This window comes from Scleropages formosus, chromosome 9, assembly GCF_900964775.1.
Source record: "Scleropages formosus chromosome 9, fSclFor1.1, whole genome shotgun sequence".
Classification (NCBI taxonomy): domain Eukaryota; kingdom Metazoa; phylum Chordata; class Actinopteri; order Osteoglossiformes; family Osteoglossidae; genus Scleropages; species Scleropages formosus.
Window position 1 is genome coordinate 30,021,484 of NC_041814.1, and position 17,663 is coordinate 30,039,146.

The 17,663-nt window shown below is 47.2% G+C and overlaps 1 protein-coding gene across 4 annotated transcripts; it reads right to left on the reverse strand.

Moving 5' to 3' along the window:
• Window positions 1–2,614: 2,614 nt before the first annotated feature.
• Window positions 2,615–16,227, reverse strand: LOC108918809 (tripartite motif-containing protein 16-like). Of its 4 annotated transcripts, XR_003797903.1 has the most exons (8): window positions 15,445–16,227; window positions 15,023–15,118; window positions 14,596–14,829; window positions 14,317–14,476; window positions 14,053–14,094; window positions 13,861–13,914; window positions 11,544–11,649; window positions 11,283–11,363 (listed from the first exon to the last, which is right to left on the reverse strand). XR_003797903.1 is itself a non-coding variant. In XM_029254688.1 (7 exons), exons 1-7 carry the CDS (start codon window positions 16,033–16,035, stop codon window positions 3,561–3,563), a joined length of 1,713 nt encoding a protein of 570 aa, XP_029110521.1. In that variant the 5' UTR covers window positions 16,036–16,227; the 3' UTR covers window positions 2,615–3,560. The 4 variants fall into 4 exon arrangements, 3 of the variants coding, with proteins under 3 accessions (XP_029110521.1, XP_029110522.1, XP_029110523.1); XM_029254688.1 differs by lacking the exons at window positions 11,283–11,363; window positions 11,544–11,649 and adding an exon at window positions 2,615–4,096; XM_029254689.1 differs by lacking the exon at window positions 11,544–11,649 and having other exon boundaries at window positions 10,165–11,363.
• Between the last annotated feature and the right edge of the window lie 1,436 nt (window positions 16,228–17,663).

Sequence of the window (17,663 nt, forward strand, 5' to 3'; positions counted from 1 at the left end):
TAGTGTTGGACTGAGGGCAGGCAGACAGTAGTTTGGAGTTTTGAGTTGTTTGGAATTTTCTGTTTCAGCAGGTACTCTGTCAACTTTACAATATGTGCCACACACTAATGCAACTGATTTATTGCTCTTCACATAATCTGTCAAATGTGACTGAGCATGACCACTGGAAAGGTTTTGTACTTGACACATCACAATGGCGTTAATGAAGGAGACCTGAGAGTCAGCAGCTCAGACTTTCCCGTGAGATCATGACTCTCACTTGGGAGAGCTACTGACCTCTTTATTGTCATCCTGTAGTCAGAAATACAGCCTGTCATGATTTCAGCAGCTAAACAGGATGCCTACTATTGTGGTACACATCAGTAGTGAATTCACTTATTTATCATGTTCCCGCATCAACATCTAAAGTATCATAATCCATAGCACTTCATAGTGACTCTGAAAATATGATTCTGACTTTGAAATCTCACTCAGGCTTAAAATAATGCCTCATGCTTTAAGGAAAAATAACATTCTGGTCCTCATCTTGAATGAATGAATATTTATTAATCCCAGAGGAAATTCATTTTAATGACAGCAACATGCAATATACAGAAAGACATGTAGTGCCTTCAGAAAGTACTAAAATGCCTCTACTTTTTTCATGCTTTGTCATGTTATACGCTTATTTCAGAAGGGATTGAACAGATTGTCACTCAGATTCTCTCACAGTGTGATCCTGAATAAACTCTGGTCAGATATCATCTCTTTATGTGTAGAGGTGTGTGGTGAACCAGTAAACTTCATGTTGACTAAATTCTACCAGCTGTGTCTGGAGAAATTTTGGAAACACTGGAAAGACATGTCTATACAGTAAGGAGAACATAAATTCTGTTTGTCCATCTATTGGACACTTACTGTGTATCCGGTTGTCTTTGCTTTATGATCAGTTGAATTGTGGAACTCAAGAGACACAGAAGGAGGGGAATCTTGAGAGTCCTTCTGGAGCTCAGAGTTCTGGATTGATACATACACACTGAGTGACAACAGTGTTGCTTTTGTGAGCTTTTGTGAATCTGTAAACTATGTCAGTCAAATAATAGTAATGTTATGACGAAAGGATAAATAAAAAGGTGTGTGTAACAGAACTGTTCCTGGGCTGTATGACTAATTTCCCAGGTTTACCTGCTTGCAGAACATGGAATGAAAGTGTTCTCAATTGTACCTGTGTGTGTGTGTGTGTGTGTGTGTGTGTGCGCGAATTAAGAATTTCTTGGCAAAGGTTTTTTCATAAAAAAAATTCAAAGATATATCTTTTCAAAACTGTATTGCCTTAATTTCACAATGTTCTTTCCATGATAACTGCTCATGTTTATAAATTACCAGGAAGTTAAGCTGTTTCTACAGTTTCATTGTAGGCTCTATAGTTTTTGTTAATTGTTTGACAAAGTTTAAACATGTTTATTGAAGTTTGGCAGATTCAAGTATGTGTTTTTATACTTGATATTGTCCATTTCTTGATTGGCCTGGAAATATCCTCCATTCAGTTCAGTTCAAAATGTGTTGACCAAAAAATGACAAAATGACAAAATGACCTAATTATACACATTGAGTAGCAAACCTTTAAGTTGCTCTGGCAGCCAGATACCATTTGGTATCTATGGCTGTAATAACAGAATGCTGAGATTATAGTGTTTTGTGTAAATTATACAAGTCAAAATCCAAGGAAAATCTCTGTTGTATGTTAACAGACACTATGAATGTGGGATGATGAGATTACTCTGTTAATTATGCAATGGAATCTCTTGATGTGGGAAACCAAGTAGGTTAAATATGACACCATGCGGAATGTTTATACAGTCTTAAGCACATCAGTCAATAGAAAATATACCTTAAACTTCATCATGTTTAAAAAGATACATAAAAAGAACTCAACATTCAAAAATGTTTATTTCAGTACTGACAGTATTCTGTACCATAGCCTAGTGCTTTGGTACCAATAGTGTATATATACATCAGTAAACTTCCTGGCATTATTCACTGCCACAGTCAACATTCTCTGTCTAGTTGATATTACATGTTTGGTTCAATCAACTGGTAAGAAATATAGTTTTCTTTCAAAATAAGCTATATTTTTATGGAAATCGGTCGAGAATTGCTCAACATAGGAGACTTAGGAGGGAAGTTCAATGCATCCAGTACCTTGTGCTTTTGTTGACACATGTGAATCATTTTTCCAATATGGTGGACAACGAAGTAGGCTGTTTAGACACTTACTGGACACCTACTGTATATCAGGTTGTCTTTGCTTTATGAACTCATGCTCATCACATCCCATCTTTCTGGCAGTAAAGTCACTCCTCACCCACCAAGTTCTTGTTGAGACTGGGACCAGGACCACATGATAGATGGTTCAAGTCTCAGGAATGACCCTGAAATGTCGTCAGTCTGACCTGGAAAACACACGCACAATGTCTACAACCACTTGTTCCATGCAGGGTCCCGGCAAACTGTAGCCTAGCCTGACAGCACAGGGTGCAGGGCTGGAGGGGGAGGGAACACATCCTGATGGGATACCAGTCTGCCTCAGGGCACCCCAAGCAGGGCTTGAACTCCAGAAATACCACACAGCAGGCCCTGGCCAAACCTCCTATGCCACCACACCCCCCTGGTAAACATCTTGCTGTATTTATGGTTTAAGTATCAAACTATAATCTATGAAGACAAAGGAAAACATCTGCCAAGAATGAATAGTAGTAACATAATACTGTGTAACAAAACTGTACCTGAGCTCTGTGGCTGATTTCCCAGGTTTACCAGTTTACAAAGGGTGCAGTGAAGATGGACATCACAGCACAGATAGTCCTGGTACGAGATGTGTGTGTGTGTGTGTGTGTGTGTGTGTGTGAGATTACAGAATTTCCTTTGTGTCCCGCATCAGCATCTATGTGCTTCTAGGTGACACAGCAAGTAGCGTTGCTGTTTCATAGTGCTTGGGTGGCGTGAAAGAACGTGGATTCAATCCCCACTCAGTCTGTTTACTTCCACAGTCCAAAAAGAAGCAGTTCAGGTGAATTAGACACTCCTGTAGTGTGTGGGTGTCTGTACTGAAAGAATTGCCCATTTTCAAAACTGCATGTCCTCATGAGGGTCATGCTGGTCTCAAACCAATCGTGGAACCACAGGGGGCAAGGCAGGAGGGGAAGTTCACCATGGAAGGGATGCCATTACATTACAGGGAAGCTCCTCACACACACCACAAGCAATTTAGCATTGCCAGTTCATCTAAACTACATATCACACAGAACATACAAACTGAACACAGACTGAACCAAATCTGAACTTACGACTCAGCAGCCCAGGAACCACAAGGTATCAGCACAACCTATTGCACCACTGTGTCACTTGTACTGAAAGAATAATAATATAATTTTCAAACAGCTCTCTGATAACTTTAATGATAATGTCTGAAGAAATATTGCTGAAATACAGCAAAAAATAAGCGGAGTGTCAGAAGAGAACGATAAAGTTACACAGACAGGATTCCTCCTTCAGTTTGAGTTCAGCTCTTGTTTCCTCCCTCATCTCAGAGAACACAGTTTCACTTTAGATCCTGTTGCAAAAACCCAAAACCCAGGATAGAGGGGTTCAGTGAATGTGGTCTGGACTCTGTGGAGGAGGGTCATTGTGTTTCTAGAGACGCTGTAGAAGCACAGATTTCCTGCCCTGTGATCCAGGTAAACTCCTATTGTGGAGGAACTGGAACCAGATACTTGAATCTTTACATTATTGTGATAGAAACTGTAACTGGAAGGAGAGCAGATCAAACTCCAGGATTTGTTATTGTATCCAAAGATACAGTCAATACCTCTTCCTTTCCTGTTGATCCCTCTATATGACACTGCTATATAAACTTCAACATCTCCACCCCACTGAAGCTCCCAGTAATAACACCCAGACAGACCCTCTGTACACAGAACTTGGCTCCACCAGTCAAATCTCTCTGGATGATCAGGATATGACTGTAGACGTTTCTCATGGGTCACCACTGTGTTCCTCTCAGACAGACGGAGGTTTTTATTTGCTGTATTTGTGTCCAGTGTGAGCTGACAGGCATCTGATAGAAGAGAAACAGAAGAGAAGAGTTTTTTCCTTCAGCTGATCCTCATTTTTATCTTGATTTACTGTCATATGACCTGTAAGTTACACTAGTTGTTGGTACTAACAGGTCATAAAACACACACACACACTTTCTGAACCGCTTGTCCCATACGGGGTCACGGGGAACCGGAGCCTAACCCGGCAACACAGGGCGTAAGGCCAGAGGGGGAGGGGACACACCCAGGACAGGAAGCCAGTCCGTCGCAAGGCACCCCAAGCGGGACTCGAACCCCAGACCCACCGAAGAGCAGGACTGTGGTTCAACCCACTGCGCCACCGCAGGTCATAAAATAAATTGTCAATAATTAATGTACAAATACATTCAGTGTAACAAGTACATTGTCAAGGACGCGGACCGGAGGCAGGGTTTGGACCCAAGTACGGGTGCTGTTGTGCCGGAACATGGGAGCAATCAAAAACTGAGGTCATGGACAGGCAAGGATCTTCCGAGGAGCAAACGATGTTGTAAAGGGCAAAGCAACACTCAAGAAACTGCTAAACAATACGAGGCCAAAAAGCTTGGAAAAGTAGGAACTGTAAACAGGGGACAGGGTACTGGGAAAGCAAGATGCTGAACATAGCAGCCTAAGGAAGGGCATTGTAGATTGGGTGGTACGATGGCACAGTGAGTAGTGCTGCTGTTTCACAGCACCTGCATGGTGTGAGAGAATGTGAGTTTGATCCCTGGTCTGTCTGTGTGGAGTTTACATGTTCTCCCTGTGTCTGTGTGGGTTTTCTTGGGGTGCTCTGGTTTCCTCCCATGGTCCAAAGACATGCTGTTCAGGTTCCCCCATAGTGTGTGAGTGTAGTTCACTGATGCAGGGATGAGTAACCCCTTGTAAGTAGTATATCTAGCAGTGCAGTCACCTTGGTGAATAAGGTGTGTGGGCTAGTAACACTAGATAGTACCTGTTGTAAGTTGCTTTGGACAAAAGTGTCCAAACAGTGTCTGCTAAGTGAAAAAATGTAGATTCCGTGTCAGCACTGCTTTTATACTGAGCCGTGCTAATCGTCAACAGGTGCTATAGCTGAGCCAGTGGGTGTAGGTGTGACATACATGATTTACTGCACTTTTTTTCCTTTATTAACTCCAATTAAAAATTTAATGATCATACAAATGCACAATTCAACATTTCAAAAAAGACACCCACAACAACACACAACTGAACAAACAATAAACACCACTTAAAACATCAGATACCAATCATGACAACTTTGCTTCAGTTCAACTCCATCAGCACTGAATAACCCAAAAACTCCACAACTAATTGTGACACGCCAAGACGGCCGGAGAAGGGGACAGAGAGAGGGACGGAGTCGCCACAACTGGGGCTAATCACGCACTATTTCTTCCCCTGTGCCTAACAGTGTGAGAGGGAGATAGAGGAGGAGAGCACGAGCACGTGCACGTGGATGCGGACGGTGTAGCAGCGACCGAACCTCGGCCCCTGTCCCGAACGACTCTGGAGAAACCCCGTCATAGCTGTTCCCTGTTCCCGCTTCTCCTCCCCTTCCTTCCCCGTGACAGGGGTTAGGGAGCAATCCCTGGTGAAGCACAAAAATAAACAGACAACAGCACCGCATCTGCAGTCTCTAGTGTGCGTCTGTTACAGCGGTGCCAAAACTCAGGAATTTCACTCATGATGGATGGAGACCAGTTGGAGTGCGTCCTTCAGCGGATGCAGATCCAGCAGCAGGAGTCGCTGGATGCACTGATGGTGGCCCAGCTGGTGGAGTGCCGGGCCTTAATTGAAGCCCTAGCCATCCTCGCGGACCGCCCCGCCCAGCTGGTGACCGTCCCCGTCCATCTGCTGAAAATGCCCCCAGAAGACGATCCGGAGACCTTTCCTGAGGTCTTTGAGTGTACAGCCCAGGCCTGCCGGTGGGATCCAGAGGAGTGGGCCCTGCAGCTCACCTCTCTCTTCACGGGCGAGGCACCAATGGCAGCCCGGCAAGTTCCTGCTTCAGTGGCAGCGGATTACGGAGCCTGGGAGGCCGTCATAGAACGGAAAAGTCTGACACCAGAGGAACACCGCCAACGTCTGCGGGCTTGCGGTGGGAAGAGTCAACGCAGCCCTTACTCATCGCACAGTGGGTCCCAGATTCCACCCAGAGGTGACTGCAGCCGGACCGGCAAGACCCGGAATGGATCGTGTAACAGGTGGCCCTAGAGCAGTCTATGGCAGCCATGCCGGTCTCTGCGGACTGGCTCCAGTGCCTCTGGCTGGAGACCCTCGCTGACGCCATCCGCCTGGCGGATAATCACCTGGCTGTGACCCATAAGGCCCCTTCACCTCCATCCGTATCGGGCCCTCCTCGTGGTCCGAGGCCACTCGAGTCCCGGCCTGCTGCCCACGCCAGGCCTTCGCCAGCCCCTGACCACCCCGCCCATGCCCCGACATGTCCTTCCACTCCCATGGCCTGCCCCTCCCTGATTGGTCCCTGTCTGTCACAAACGGCCCCCCGTCCCTTTAGCCCCTTCTTTTTCCTTTCCCCGGGGCCCCTCAGGCGGCCGAAATGCAGGGACAAAATGCAGGGACCAGAGTGTTGGCTGTGTGAGGACCAGGGCCACCTCCAATGGGACTGTCCCGTTATATCACATCAACCCTCTTTATGTATATGACATTTTGTACAAGTATGTCATATATATACTATATTTACTCTTAACCAGGGGGTGCGGTGGCGCAGTGGGTTGGACCACGGTCCTGCTCTCCGGTGGGTCTGGGGTTTGAGTCCCGCTTGGGGTGCCTTGCGGCGGACTGGCGTCCCGTCCTGGGTGTGTCCCCTTCCCCCTCCGGCCCTACGCCCTGTGTTGCCGGGTAGGCTCCGGTTCCCCGTGACCCCGTACGGGACAAGCGGTTCTGAAAATGTGTGTGTGTGTGTGTGTGTGTGTGTGTGGAGGCCACTGATGACGCCGCCGGTGCTGCTGCTTCCGGTTCGGCTCCTTGATACCGAGTCCCGGTAACGTTCCAAGGGGGTATCTGCTGGGCTTTGCTGGACTCCGGGCACGAGCAAACTATGGTCCATCACAGCCTTGTACCGCCAGGGGCATGGCGTATGCATTGCATGGTGAAGGTTCAGTGTGTTCACGGGGATGTGCAACATTATCCCAGCGAGGATTATGTCCCGGGTGGGGGGCCGAACACATGCAAGCAGGTCGCTAAAATCGATGGGGTGCCGGTCTGCCCCGGACAGCCACTCGCCTATCCGTATTTCTGTGTGATAAACGATTGGTATTACCATGTACATTGTGACCCAGACACTGTGGAGGACAGCCTCCAGCTGTTAGTTTCCTGTGGCTGCTGGGAAATGTTGTTCTATGTGGTACATTCAAACCCCATGGCGGGGATGTCTGTCGCTGTTGTGCCGCATGCCCAGAGTGTCAGCGGGTGAATCCACCCACTGTCCTGCACGCACCGCTGCGTCCGCTTCCCCTCATGGAAGTCCTGTTCGACACGGTGAGGGTGTACCTCGTTGGCCCCTTAGAGTGGAGCACGCAGAGTTTCTGCTTTGTGCTGGTGGTAGTTGATTATGCCACTCCATACCCAGAGGTACAACATGTCCTCGACCTGAAGGTATGTTTACGCGCTCTTGGTCGCCTGTCTTGGGAACACCTACAGCAAGCTCAGGAGAGGCAGGTGTGAGCATACAATGGGGGGAAGCGGTTATGTCACTTCACCTCGGGTGATAAGGTATTCATGTTGCTTCCCACATCGCAGTCTTAATTACTTGCAAAGTGGCAAGGGCCCTTTGTGGTCACAAGGTGTAGAGGGAAGGTCGACTACGAGGTAATCTGGTCTGACAGACGAGGGGCTCGGCAGATATACCACCTTAACCTCCTCAAACGCAGGCAAGATGCACCATGCCCTAGCCACCATGGACCCCGTGATGGACGAGTTGGGTCCGGAACTGCCTGACCTGGGTAGGGACCCCTCCTCCGTCAAATTAGGGCCGAGTCTCTCGGACCTACAGCATAGGGAGGCAAATCAGATGCAGAAGAAGGTTGCGACATGTTCTCCCATCTGCCGGGTTGGACAACTCTCATATGGCACCACATTCAGCCCCTCACGGGTGGCCGGTGAATAGCCGCCAGTACCATGTTCCTCTCTACAAGCGCAAAGTGATACAGGACGAACTCAAAAAAATGCTGCACCTGGGAATCATTGAGGAATCCCGCAGTGACTGGAGCAGCCTGGTGGTGTTGGTACTGAAGCCGGACGGCTCTGTCCGCTTTTCTGTGAATTACCGAAAAATAAATACAGTCACAAAGTTTGATGCTTATCCCATGCCCCGGATGGATGAGTTGCTGGACCGACTGGGGTCTGCTCACTTTTATTCGACACTGGACCTGACCAAGGGCTACTGGCAGATTCCCTTGTCTCCAGAGTACAAGGATATCTCAGTTTTCTCCACTCCTTTTGGGTTACACTAATTTGTTTCACTCCCATTTGGTTTGCATGGGGCCCTAGCCACCTTCCAGATGCTCATGGACTGAGGCCTCAAGCCCCACGCCAGTTATGCTCCGGCCTGTTTGGATGATGTCATTGTGTACAGTCTCGACTGGTCATGGCACATGGCCCACTTGAGGGCGGTCCTACAGTCCCTGAGGGATGTGGGCCTCAGGGCAAACCCAGCAAAGTGTGTAATTGGAAGGAGTGAGGTACGGTATCTGGGGTTCTTCTTGGGTGATGGACAGATTCGGCCCCAAATCAACAAAATGGCTGCGATTGCGGCTTATCCGGTCCCCAAGACAAAAAAAACAGATGAGGTCTTTTCTAGGGGTAGTGAATTACTATCATTGGTTTATCCCGGGATTCTCCACCCCTACCGCCTCCCTGACGGATCTCACCACCAAGGGGCCTTAGATCCAGTCCAGTGGATGGAGCAGTGCCAGAGTGCTTTCTGGGAAATTAAAGAAATGCTGTGTGGGGGCCCTGTCCTTGTCTGTCCTAACTTCTCTCTCCCCTTCCTTTTGCAGACGGTTTCATCCGATCAGGGCTTGGGAGCTGTCCTCTCCCAGGAGGTAAAGGGGGAGTGGCGGCCCCTACTGTACATCAGCTGTAACTTCACTCCCCCGGTGAGCAAATACAGCACCATTGAGAAGGAGTGCCTTGCGATTAAGTGGGCGGTCCACTCCCTTCGCTTTCACCTCCTGGGACGAGAGTTCCAACTGTGCTCGGACCACGCCCCCTTGCAGTGGCTGCACTCCATGACGGACTCCAAGCGTTGCCTCACCCAGTGGTATTTAGCCTTGCAGCCCTATAGCTTTTGGATTGTCCATCGACTGGGCCCAGACTTCCTCTCCAGGTGGGGAGTTGGAAGGGTGGGGTGGAACGACCCCACGGCCTCCTTGTTGGGGGCCTGAAAGAGGCGGTGGGGAACTGTGGCACACCGAGGCAGCTGGGGAAAGGGGGTGGAGAGAGGGACAGAGTCGCCACAGCTGGGGCTAATCACACACCCTATTTCTTCCCATGTGCCTAACAGTTAGAGAGAGAGATGGAGGAGGAGAGAATGAGTTCAAGTTTGAGTTTGAGTTTGAGTACGAGTATGAGTACGAGCACAAGCACGTGGACGTGAACGGTGTATCAGCAACCAAACCTTGGCCCCTGTCCCAAACCACTCCGGAGAAACCCTGTCATACCCTTTCCCAGTTTCCCCTTTTCCTCCTCTTCCTTCCTCGGGGGGTAGGGAGCAAACCCAGGTGAAGCACAAAAATAAAGAAACAAGGGCACTGCATCTGCAGTCTCTGGCGTGCGTCTGTTACACTAATGCATTCAGAAGCATAATTGCAAATATCAACACTCCAAGAAGTCATCGGACTGCAACAAAGTACTCATGACTTTAAGAATCCGCCATAAATATCAAATATTAAATCACAATTTAAATAAAGAAAACCAAAAGAAATTACAGTAATGAAACATCAATAAACACCATAAAAAAGTATTAAACATCTGAAATACTAAAGACTTCAATGAAATCCAAATAAAATCACATATTAAACAATCTATCCAAACAATAATCCCCCTCCTCTCCAGTTCGCAGGTGGGACCCCTCACTGGAACCTGACAAATTGAACCTAATAGGGGACTCCACCCAGGACAAGTCAATTACCAAAACACCTGAGTGATCAGGTCCCAAAGGGCAGGGGGGTAATCTAATTGGCCTTTTTGTGGGGTACCCATCTGAACAGGAACCCGCAGTGTATTACCGGTGACATACCCAACCTCCTTCCTTTGTCTCTTCTTCCTCCTGGTCACCCGTGAAAAGTTCAAAGTTATGTCCTCCTGACCAGGGGGGTGAAAATCCTTATCAACCGGAGGCACTACAGTAGTGCCAGCTGACTGGGACCCGCCAACACTGGACGCTGCAAAACCATCCCTTACCTCAGTCTCCACCACCGCTCCCATCTGAACCTCAGTGCCTGTCGATGATGGTACTGCCTTCGGGCCATCCCACAGCGATGCCGCACTGCCCAGCACCACACCAGCACAGGGTGACCTATGCTGGGGGCAACAGCGGAAGAGATGTTCTTCTCCTCTTCAATGGGAACAGCGGTGGGGACCTACGCAGTCCCTGGCCAAGTGGCTGGTCTCCAAACATCGCCTCATGTCTTTACAGTTCTTCTCTGTGTGCCCCCGGCTCCAACACAAAAGACAGGAGGGGGAGGTTGTCCTTGATAAAACAGGTAGCCCTTGCTGCCACAAATGTTCAAATATGCAGGAGGGTGGACAAAGCCCTCCACCCCCACAGGATCAGGGCGAAGACATAGTTGAAATTGCCTTCACCCATTCCAAAAATCTAGCTCATCCCGCACGTCCTTATGTCCTCCAGTGACATTGAAAACTCCTTCAGGAAAGTTTCCACAGCTGCTGCTGACACAAAGGGGTCAAAGACGTGGACTGTCACGATCCTCCGGTCATTCTTCCACAGTTGTGCCACAGAAGGAACAAAGGGGAGCAAAGTGGCATGGTCAACTCTCTTCCTACACGTCGTCAAAATCTTCCAGTAGTCCCCCTCAGTCAGCAGCATGAAATCGAAGAACGACAATGGTCCATTGCATTGGATGCAGACCAAATCCTCAACGGTGAGGGCCAGGAGTCCTAAGACAACCTCCTGAATGAAAACAACTCGCTTGGGAAATTCGCTGTTGTCCTCCCACTTCCTCCACCGGAAGCGAAGTGTGTTCTTCAAGGTGGTCTGCTTCCCCGGAGCTACTGTCCTCACTGTGGAAGTAATCATTTCTTTAAATCCCTGGAGCTGTCGACATCGGCAGGAGACCTGGACTAGCTAATAAAACTACTAGAAATAAAATCTCTGTATCACCGTGCAGGGACAGCGGACAAGCCACCCAAAACCGTGCACATTAGACTCCACGGGTTACCCAGAATAAAATAAAACCCTACCAGGGAGCAGAGTTTTGCTCCAGGAGAGCTGCGGTCATGCCACATGCAGTCCTATATTAGGGTCCACTCTGCTCACCGGTACAGCACTTGGATCTCAGCCAAAAGACTAAGGAAGAATTAGGAGAAAAAAAATGTGCAGAAGACAGATTTCCATGTGTGAAAAACACTTGTGGTGACACTACAGTCCAACGGAACTACTAGTGATGCTACATGAAGCATCAACTGGTGACTTTTGTGACGCGGACAAATCTCTCACTGCAGCTCTTTATTATCCAGTGACATCAACTCACTCCTGTGTCATTAACACTGCAGGGAAGACGGTCTTTCGGAACACGTGACTTCTTCACTGGGTTTCATTGGTCATCACAACATTAATAGCATTTCTCTTAGCCAATTAAATTACTCTCAGACTGAACCAATAGTTACTATGCTCGATGTCAGCTGACTTCTTATGTTAATTGGCCAGCGCGTACTATCAGTCATTTTCCACTTGCATGAATCAATTACGGTTAACTTTTAGCACATTGTCTTAAGAAAAGACCACTATAAAATGATCAATGACAGTATAACAGGAAATATACCTTGTTAGTCAGTGAGAGAGAATTGATACTGCAGCAGTGTAGGGTGTATATCTTTCAGAAGGACACTAGAGAAGGAGGAGAAGTTACAAGTGAACTTTGCTAACTGCTACACTGCCTGCTATCACACTGTCATCACGGTGACGGAATATCACACATTATATCATGGACTATGACGTGTGTGTAATACTTTGTAACTTGTCGAGGTGGCCAGGGAAGGGGAGGAGATGGGGACAAAGCAGCCACAGCTGGCACTAATCACATTCCCTATTTCTTCCCCTGCACCTGGCAGTGAGGGTGTGAGACGAAGGAGGAGAGCCAACGCAGGCAGACGAGCACGAGCACGAGCACGAGCACGAGCACGAGCACGAGCACGAGCACGAGCACGAGCACGAGCACGAGCACGAGCACGAGCACGAGCACGAGCACGAGCACGAGCACGAGCACGGGGCTGCCGAGACTGGGCTGAAACCCCATCCTACCCGTTCCCGGTTCCCCCTTTCCCCTCCCTTTCCTTCTCCACGACGAGGGAGTATATAAAACACCTCCACAGATGAGCACCGCACCTGTTGTCCTGTCTTGTCTGTTACATATTCATAAGAAATGAGCAATATGTTAAAACCGTTAAGGGTTTCACACACTTTCTCTGTACAAACACAAACTAAACGATAGTGTACTGTTGGCTAAGGGTTGTGATGCCCACTCAGATTTTAATATTGACCACAGTGAGTTGAGCCCAAGGACTAACAAGAATCATATTTTGTATGTTACTAGCGTATTAATAATGAACTTCATGTTCTAAAATATCTGTTAAAACAGGAGGTTAAACCACTGGAGCTCTTTTTTTACATCAAATAAAAATATTTTTCTATTATGAAGTGTTTTAACTTGTTCATAAAAGTTACCGGAAAGTTATAACTAAACATCTAACTGTAGAACTTAAGAATCTATGTCATGCCCTCCACTTCCACGCAAGAAGCAATACCTGTGGCAGATCACGAGACGTGTGCATAAAGGGGAGCTCGAAGCATAACCGGACACGGCACCTTGTTCGGCCTCGCTACTCGCTCGCACGTCTTGTATCTGCTCTCGTACCTCTCCTGATCTCCCCTTCTTTGTCCTTGTTCCTGAACCCTTCTCCTGCGTCTCCAAGTCCTTCTGGTATCCCTCGACCTCCTGTTCGTCTTTTGGATTACGTTTCTCAGATTCTCCCTTTCAACCACGTTCGCTCATCAGTGACCTTCCTGTTTTTTGACAACGAGTTTTGGATCTCCTTTAAATAAACGCTCTACGCTCTGCACTTGGGTCTGGCGTCTGACTTCCTGGAGGAAATCATGACAATCTACATTTAAGCTGTTAACATTATAAAACTCTACATTTGCATTTTAGCGTTATGAAACTAAGTTACTTGTGGGTCGGGACAACAGAAAACTTCACTAGTTTGTTGATCTGAAACTGTTTCAATTTTACCGTATTAATTTAAAACTTTTGCTGCAGTTAATATCTGGATGAGAACTTTTACTTCAGCTGTTACTGAAGTAACAACACTTGTATTTGAGTTTTGTTACTGACTATCATACAGACCTCTGTCAGTCACAGGACTGAAATACTGAAACACACACACATCTGCTCACACAAACTCAGGGCGATCATGGAAACTCTACATGATTAATGGCACAAAATTTAGTTTTAATCACAGGTACGTGTGTTTATATCTGAGTGTTTGTGAACAGACTTACAGTATAAAAACTCTTCTCTGGTCCTGGGTTCTGGAATCACTTGGACTTTTCTCACTAGAAAGAGATGAAGAGGAACAGAGAGGTGAGTGAATGGGATTTACCTCTGGTCCTATGTACATGTGTGTTTCTTGTATGGCTGCATTTCTACTGTAACGGAGATGATTATCAGAGTTTCAGTGAAGACAAACTCACATGGATCGGGCTTTGAGGTGTCCACAATGTGGACTTCTTTCACTGTGTGGACAGACAGAGAGATGGGAGATGTGTGGACTAATCCAGAATACAAACTGCAGTCAAACGTATTTCTGAAGAAAGTTACCAGAAGCAAATGCATGTTATTTTGCAACAATGTACTTCATCATTTGCTAAACCATGTTTGTCTGAAAAAGTACATATTTAGAAAAGTGTGAATATACTTAGTGGAATCATGGTAAAATAAAGTATTTCTGTACAAACCTGTGTGGGAGATCTCTGTGAATGTATTCTTACAGGCTTCCTCTAGTTGGACTTTGAGATCAGAAAGAGCTTTTTTCACACCTCCAAAAGAGCAGTGTGGGTTCACAGTGATGGTGGGTAAGTGTACAGGTCCAGGAGGGACACAGAGAGACTGGAAACTCTACACACACAGATAGAATGAGTAAAAGAAGCATCTCCAGCTCACGTCCTTTAACTGTATCTTATAAATGTATCACACATGCTGTGTTCTCCAGTCTCATAGAAAAGCAGTGTTGTTACCTGTAGGAAATGGATGTGATCCTCTGTGTGTGAAAGCTGCTCCATCTCAGCATCTCTCCTCTTCAACTCAGCAATCTCCTGCTCCAGTTGCTCCAGAAGACCTTCAGCCTGACTCAGTGCAGCCTTCTCCTGAGCTCTGATCACATCTTTGAGCTCAGAGCGCCTTTTCTCAAGGGAGCGGATCATCTGGGTGAAGATGCTGTCGGTGTCCTCCAGTGCTGCCTGTGCAGAGCGCTGTTAGAGACACACAGAGAGGAGGGAGCCTGTTTATTCCCCACAGTGTGACTCAGTGCGATTGAGAGCCACAGCAATGGAAAGTGGTCCAACTGTGGTCTCCTCACTGTGTGACTGGAGGAGAGCCCTGACTGAGCCCTCAAATGGCTCTTCCAGCAGCCAGCTGTTGTCTTCTCCTCTGCTCCATACTCACTGTGAGTGAGTCCACAGCCTCTCTCAGCTCCTGCACCTTCTTCTCTCTCTGCTGGATCCCTTCCTGGAACTCATTTTGTTTCACCTTTAGATACTTCTGCAGAAAGACAAAAATAGAAGGATTCTCGCTTTACAAATACCAGAGTTACAAATTGTCAAGTAGACAAACATTTTCCAGTTTATTCTTCATTTAATTTCCTGCTGTGTTCTATTTTTTTTCTTATTCAGTCAAAATTACCTGCAATTTCCCATTTCAACAGTAGTTGAAAACGAAACACAATCAGAAGGAAACACAATTAGAGCTGAAGGACCACATTCCATCTTCTCAAGCTTTTTTTATTAAACTTCAAGTTGTGCAAAATTAATAATAGTTTTAAAATTAGAAGCCTTACAAAGTATTTTTATTTAACTTATTGATCATACCTGTTCCTCAGTCCTTCCTGCAGGAAGTGAGACTGTATCATGTCCTCTGTGTTCATCCATCACACACAGATAACAGATACACTGCTGATCAGTACGACAGTAGACCTCCAGCAGTTTGTCATGTTGGGAACAGACGTTGTCCTGAAGGTTTCGAGTGGCATCAGTCAGTTTGTGTCTTCGAAGAGGTACAGAGTCATAGTGAGGCTGGAGGTGAATTTCACAAAAAGAGGCAAGACACACCAGACAGGACTTTATGGCTCTGAGTTTTCTCCCAGTACACACATCACACACCACATCTCCAGGTCCAGCGTAACAGTGTTCAGGAGGAGCATCTTGGAGTTCTGTCTTCTTCAGTTTCTTCACCACTTCAGCCAGCATGGTGTTTCTCCCCAGAACAGGTCTTGACGTGAAGGTCTGTCTGCACTGAGGACAGCTGTAGACACCAACTTGATCCTCCTGATCCCAACAGCCCTTAATACAGTCCATACAGTAACTGTGTCCACAGGGAATAGTCACTGGATCCTTCAGTAGATCCAGACAGACTGCACAGCTGAATCTGTCCTGATCCAAATGAACTCCACTTTCTGCCATTTTACTTCACACACAGAAGACAGTTTAGTTTCGTTTCTCCGTTCTTATGTGTGTCACAGTGGGAGGTACTTCCTGGTTCAGCTACAGGAGGCGTGGTGTTGGACTGAGACCAGACTGAGAGGAGCAGGATGAGCAGAGAGTGATGTTTGACCCACAGAGAGTCTCTCTTACTGTATGTGACTTACTGAGACTCCTTCCTTTCTAAGTGACTCTTTACACTGCTTTTTACTCTCAGAGTTTCATTGCAGAAACCAGAGTGTCCCATTGTTTCAGAGGGAAACTGTTCAATCCTGAAATCAGCCTTCTGTTTTACAGCGTTTAAAATTATATAGCACTTCTGTGCTCCACACATACTAAAAAGTGCAGAGCCTTTATGAATTCTGAACTGTCATGCGGATCAGAGGACACCGGGAAGGCAGGGCCCAAGTGAAAGATCGTCATTCAAGGCCAAGGGGGTAGACTAGTTCTCGTTGACAGGGATGGGCGAATGTTCGGTTGATCAACGATCAGGGTAAAAGCAAAGATTCCTGGTCGAAGTCCAGAAACGAGACTAATAGTTGGGAGCCAGGGAACAAAGAATAGAAGTCAGGGACGAAGGAGAACAGGACATGGAACGTAGTGGGTGCTATGAGCGCAGAGGGGATGGTTGTCTGAATGTGAGATTATGCAATTGGGAAGTGGTTGAGTAGTGGTTTTTATAGCCCAGTGTTCCAGTTAAAATCAGGTGCTTAACTGGAGCCAGGTGCTGCTGGTTGAGGTGTGGGCAAATTGTGATAGTACCTCCCCCTTGATGGGTGGCTCTCACTGCCCTACGATGTCTGGAAGGAGGGCGACCTCTGGGACAGGGCGCCAGCTAGTCTGGATGGTCCTTAAGGAAGTCAGCAATGAGGGATGGGTCAAGAATGTCGAGTGCCGGAATCCAGCTGCGTTCCTCCATCCCATACTCTTCCCAGTCCACCAGGTAGTACAGACCCATTGTAAGTAGTATATCTAGCAGTGTAGGTCACCTTGGTGAATGAGGTGTGTGGGCTAGTAACACTACATAGTATCCATTGTAAGTCGCATTGGAGAAAAGCGTCTGCTAAGTGAATGAATGTAATGTAAATGGGGGGGTGCGGTGGTGCAGTGGGTTGGACCACGGTCCTGCTTTCCGGTGGGTCTGGGGTTCGAGTCCCGCTTGGGGTGCCTTGTGATGAACTGGCGTCCCGTCCCCGCGACCCTGTATGGGACCAAGCGGTTCTGAAAATGTGTGTGTGTGTAATGTAAATGTAAGACCCCCGCGCTGATGCTTAGAGTCCAGAAGAGCACGGATGGCATAGGAAGGTGGCCCATCTACCCCACAGGAGGGGGCATCGGGTCTCCTCGGGTGGCCTGGAGCAGGGAGGTACTGCAGATGAGTGACGGGATGATTTCAATTCAATTTATTTCTTTTTATAGAGCGCTCTTCTCACGCAGTGACACAGAGCGCTTTAACACAGGCATAAGGCAAGAAAAACAGATACAAAGAAGACAGTCGACTAATGGCTACCATAATAAAGTACGTTTATAGAGCTATAAGTATGTCTACTGGCCACCGGGGAAAGGAACAAAAACTCCCAACTGAAGGTTGAGGGAGAAAAAACCTCTGG

Excerpts from the sequence above, each read along its gene's own strand:
- LOC108918809 (XM_029254688.1), bottom strand. The coding sequence starts at position 16,035 with ATGGCAGAAAGTGGAGTTCATTTGGATCAGGACAGATTCAGCTGTGCA. Across the intron at positions 14,095-14,316 it reads CACAGAGATCTCCCACACAG|TGAAAGAAGTCCACATTGTG; the intron begins GTTTGTACAGAA and ends CTGTCCACACAG. Across the intron at positions 4,097-13,860 it reads CAGAGAAGAGTTTTTATACT|ATGCCTGTCAGCTCACACTG; the intron begins GTAAGTCTGTTC and ends CTCTTCTATCAG.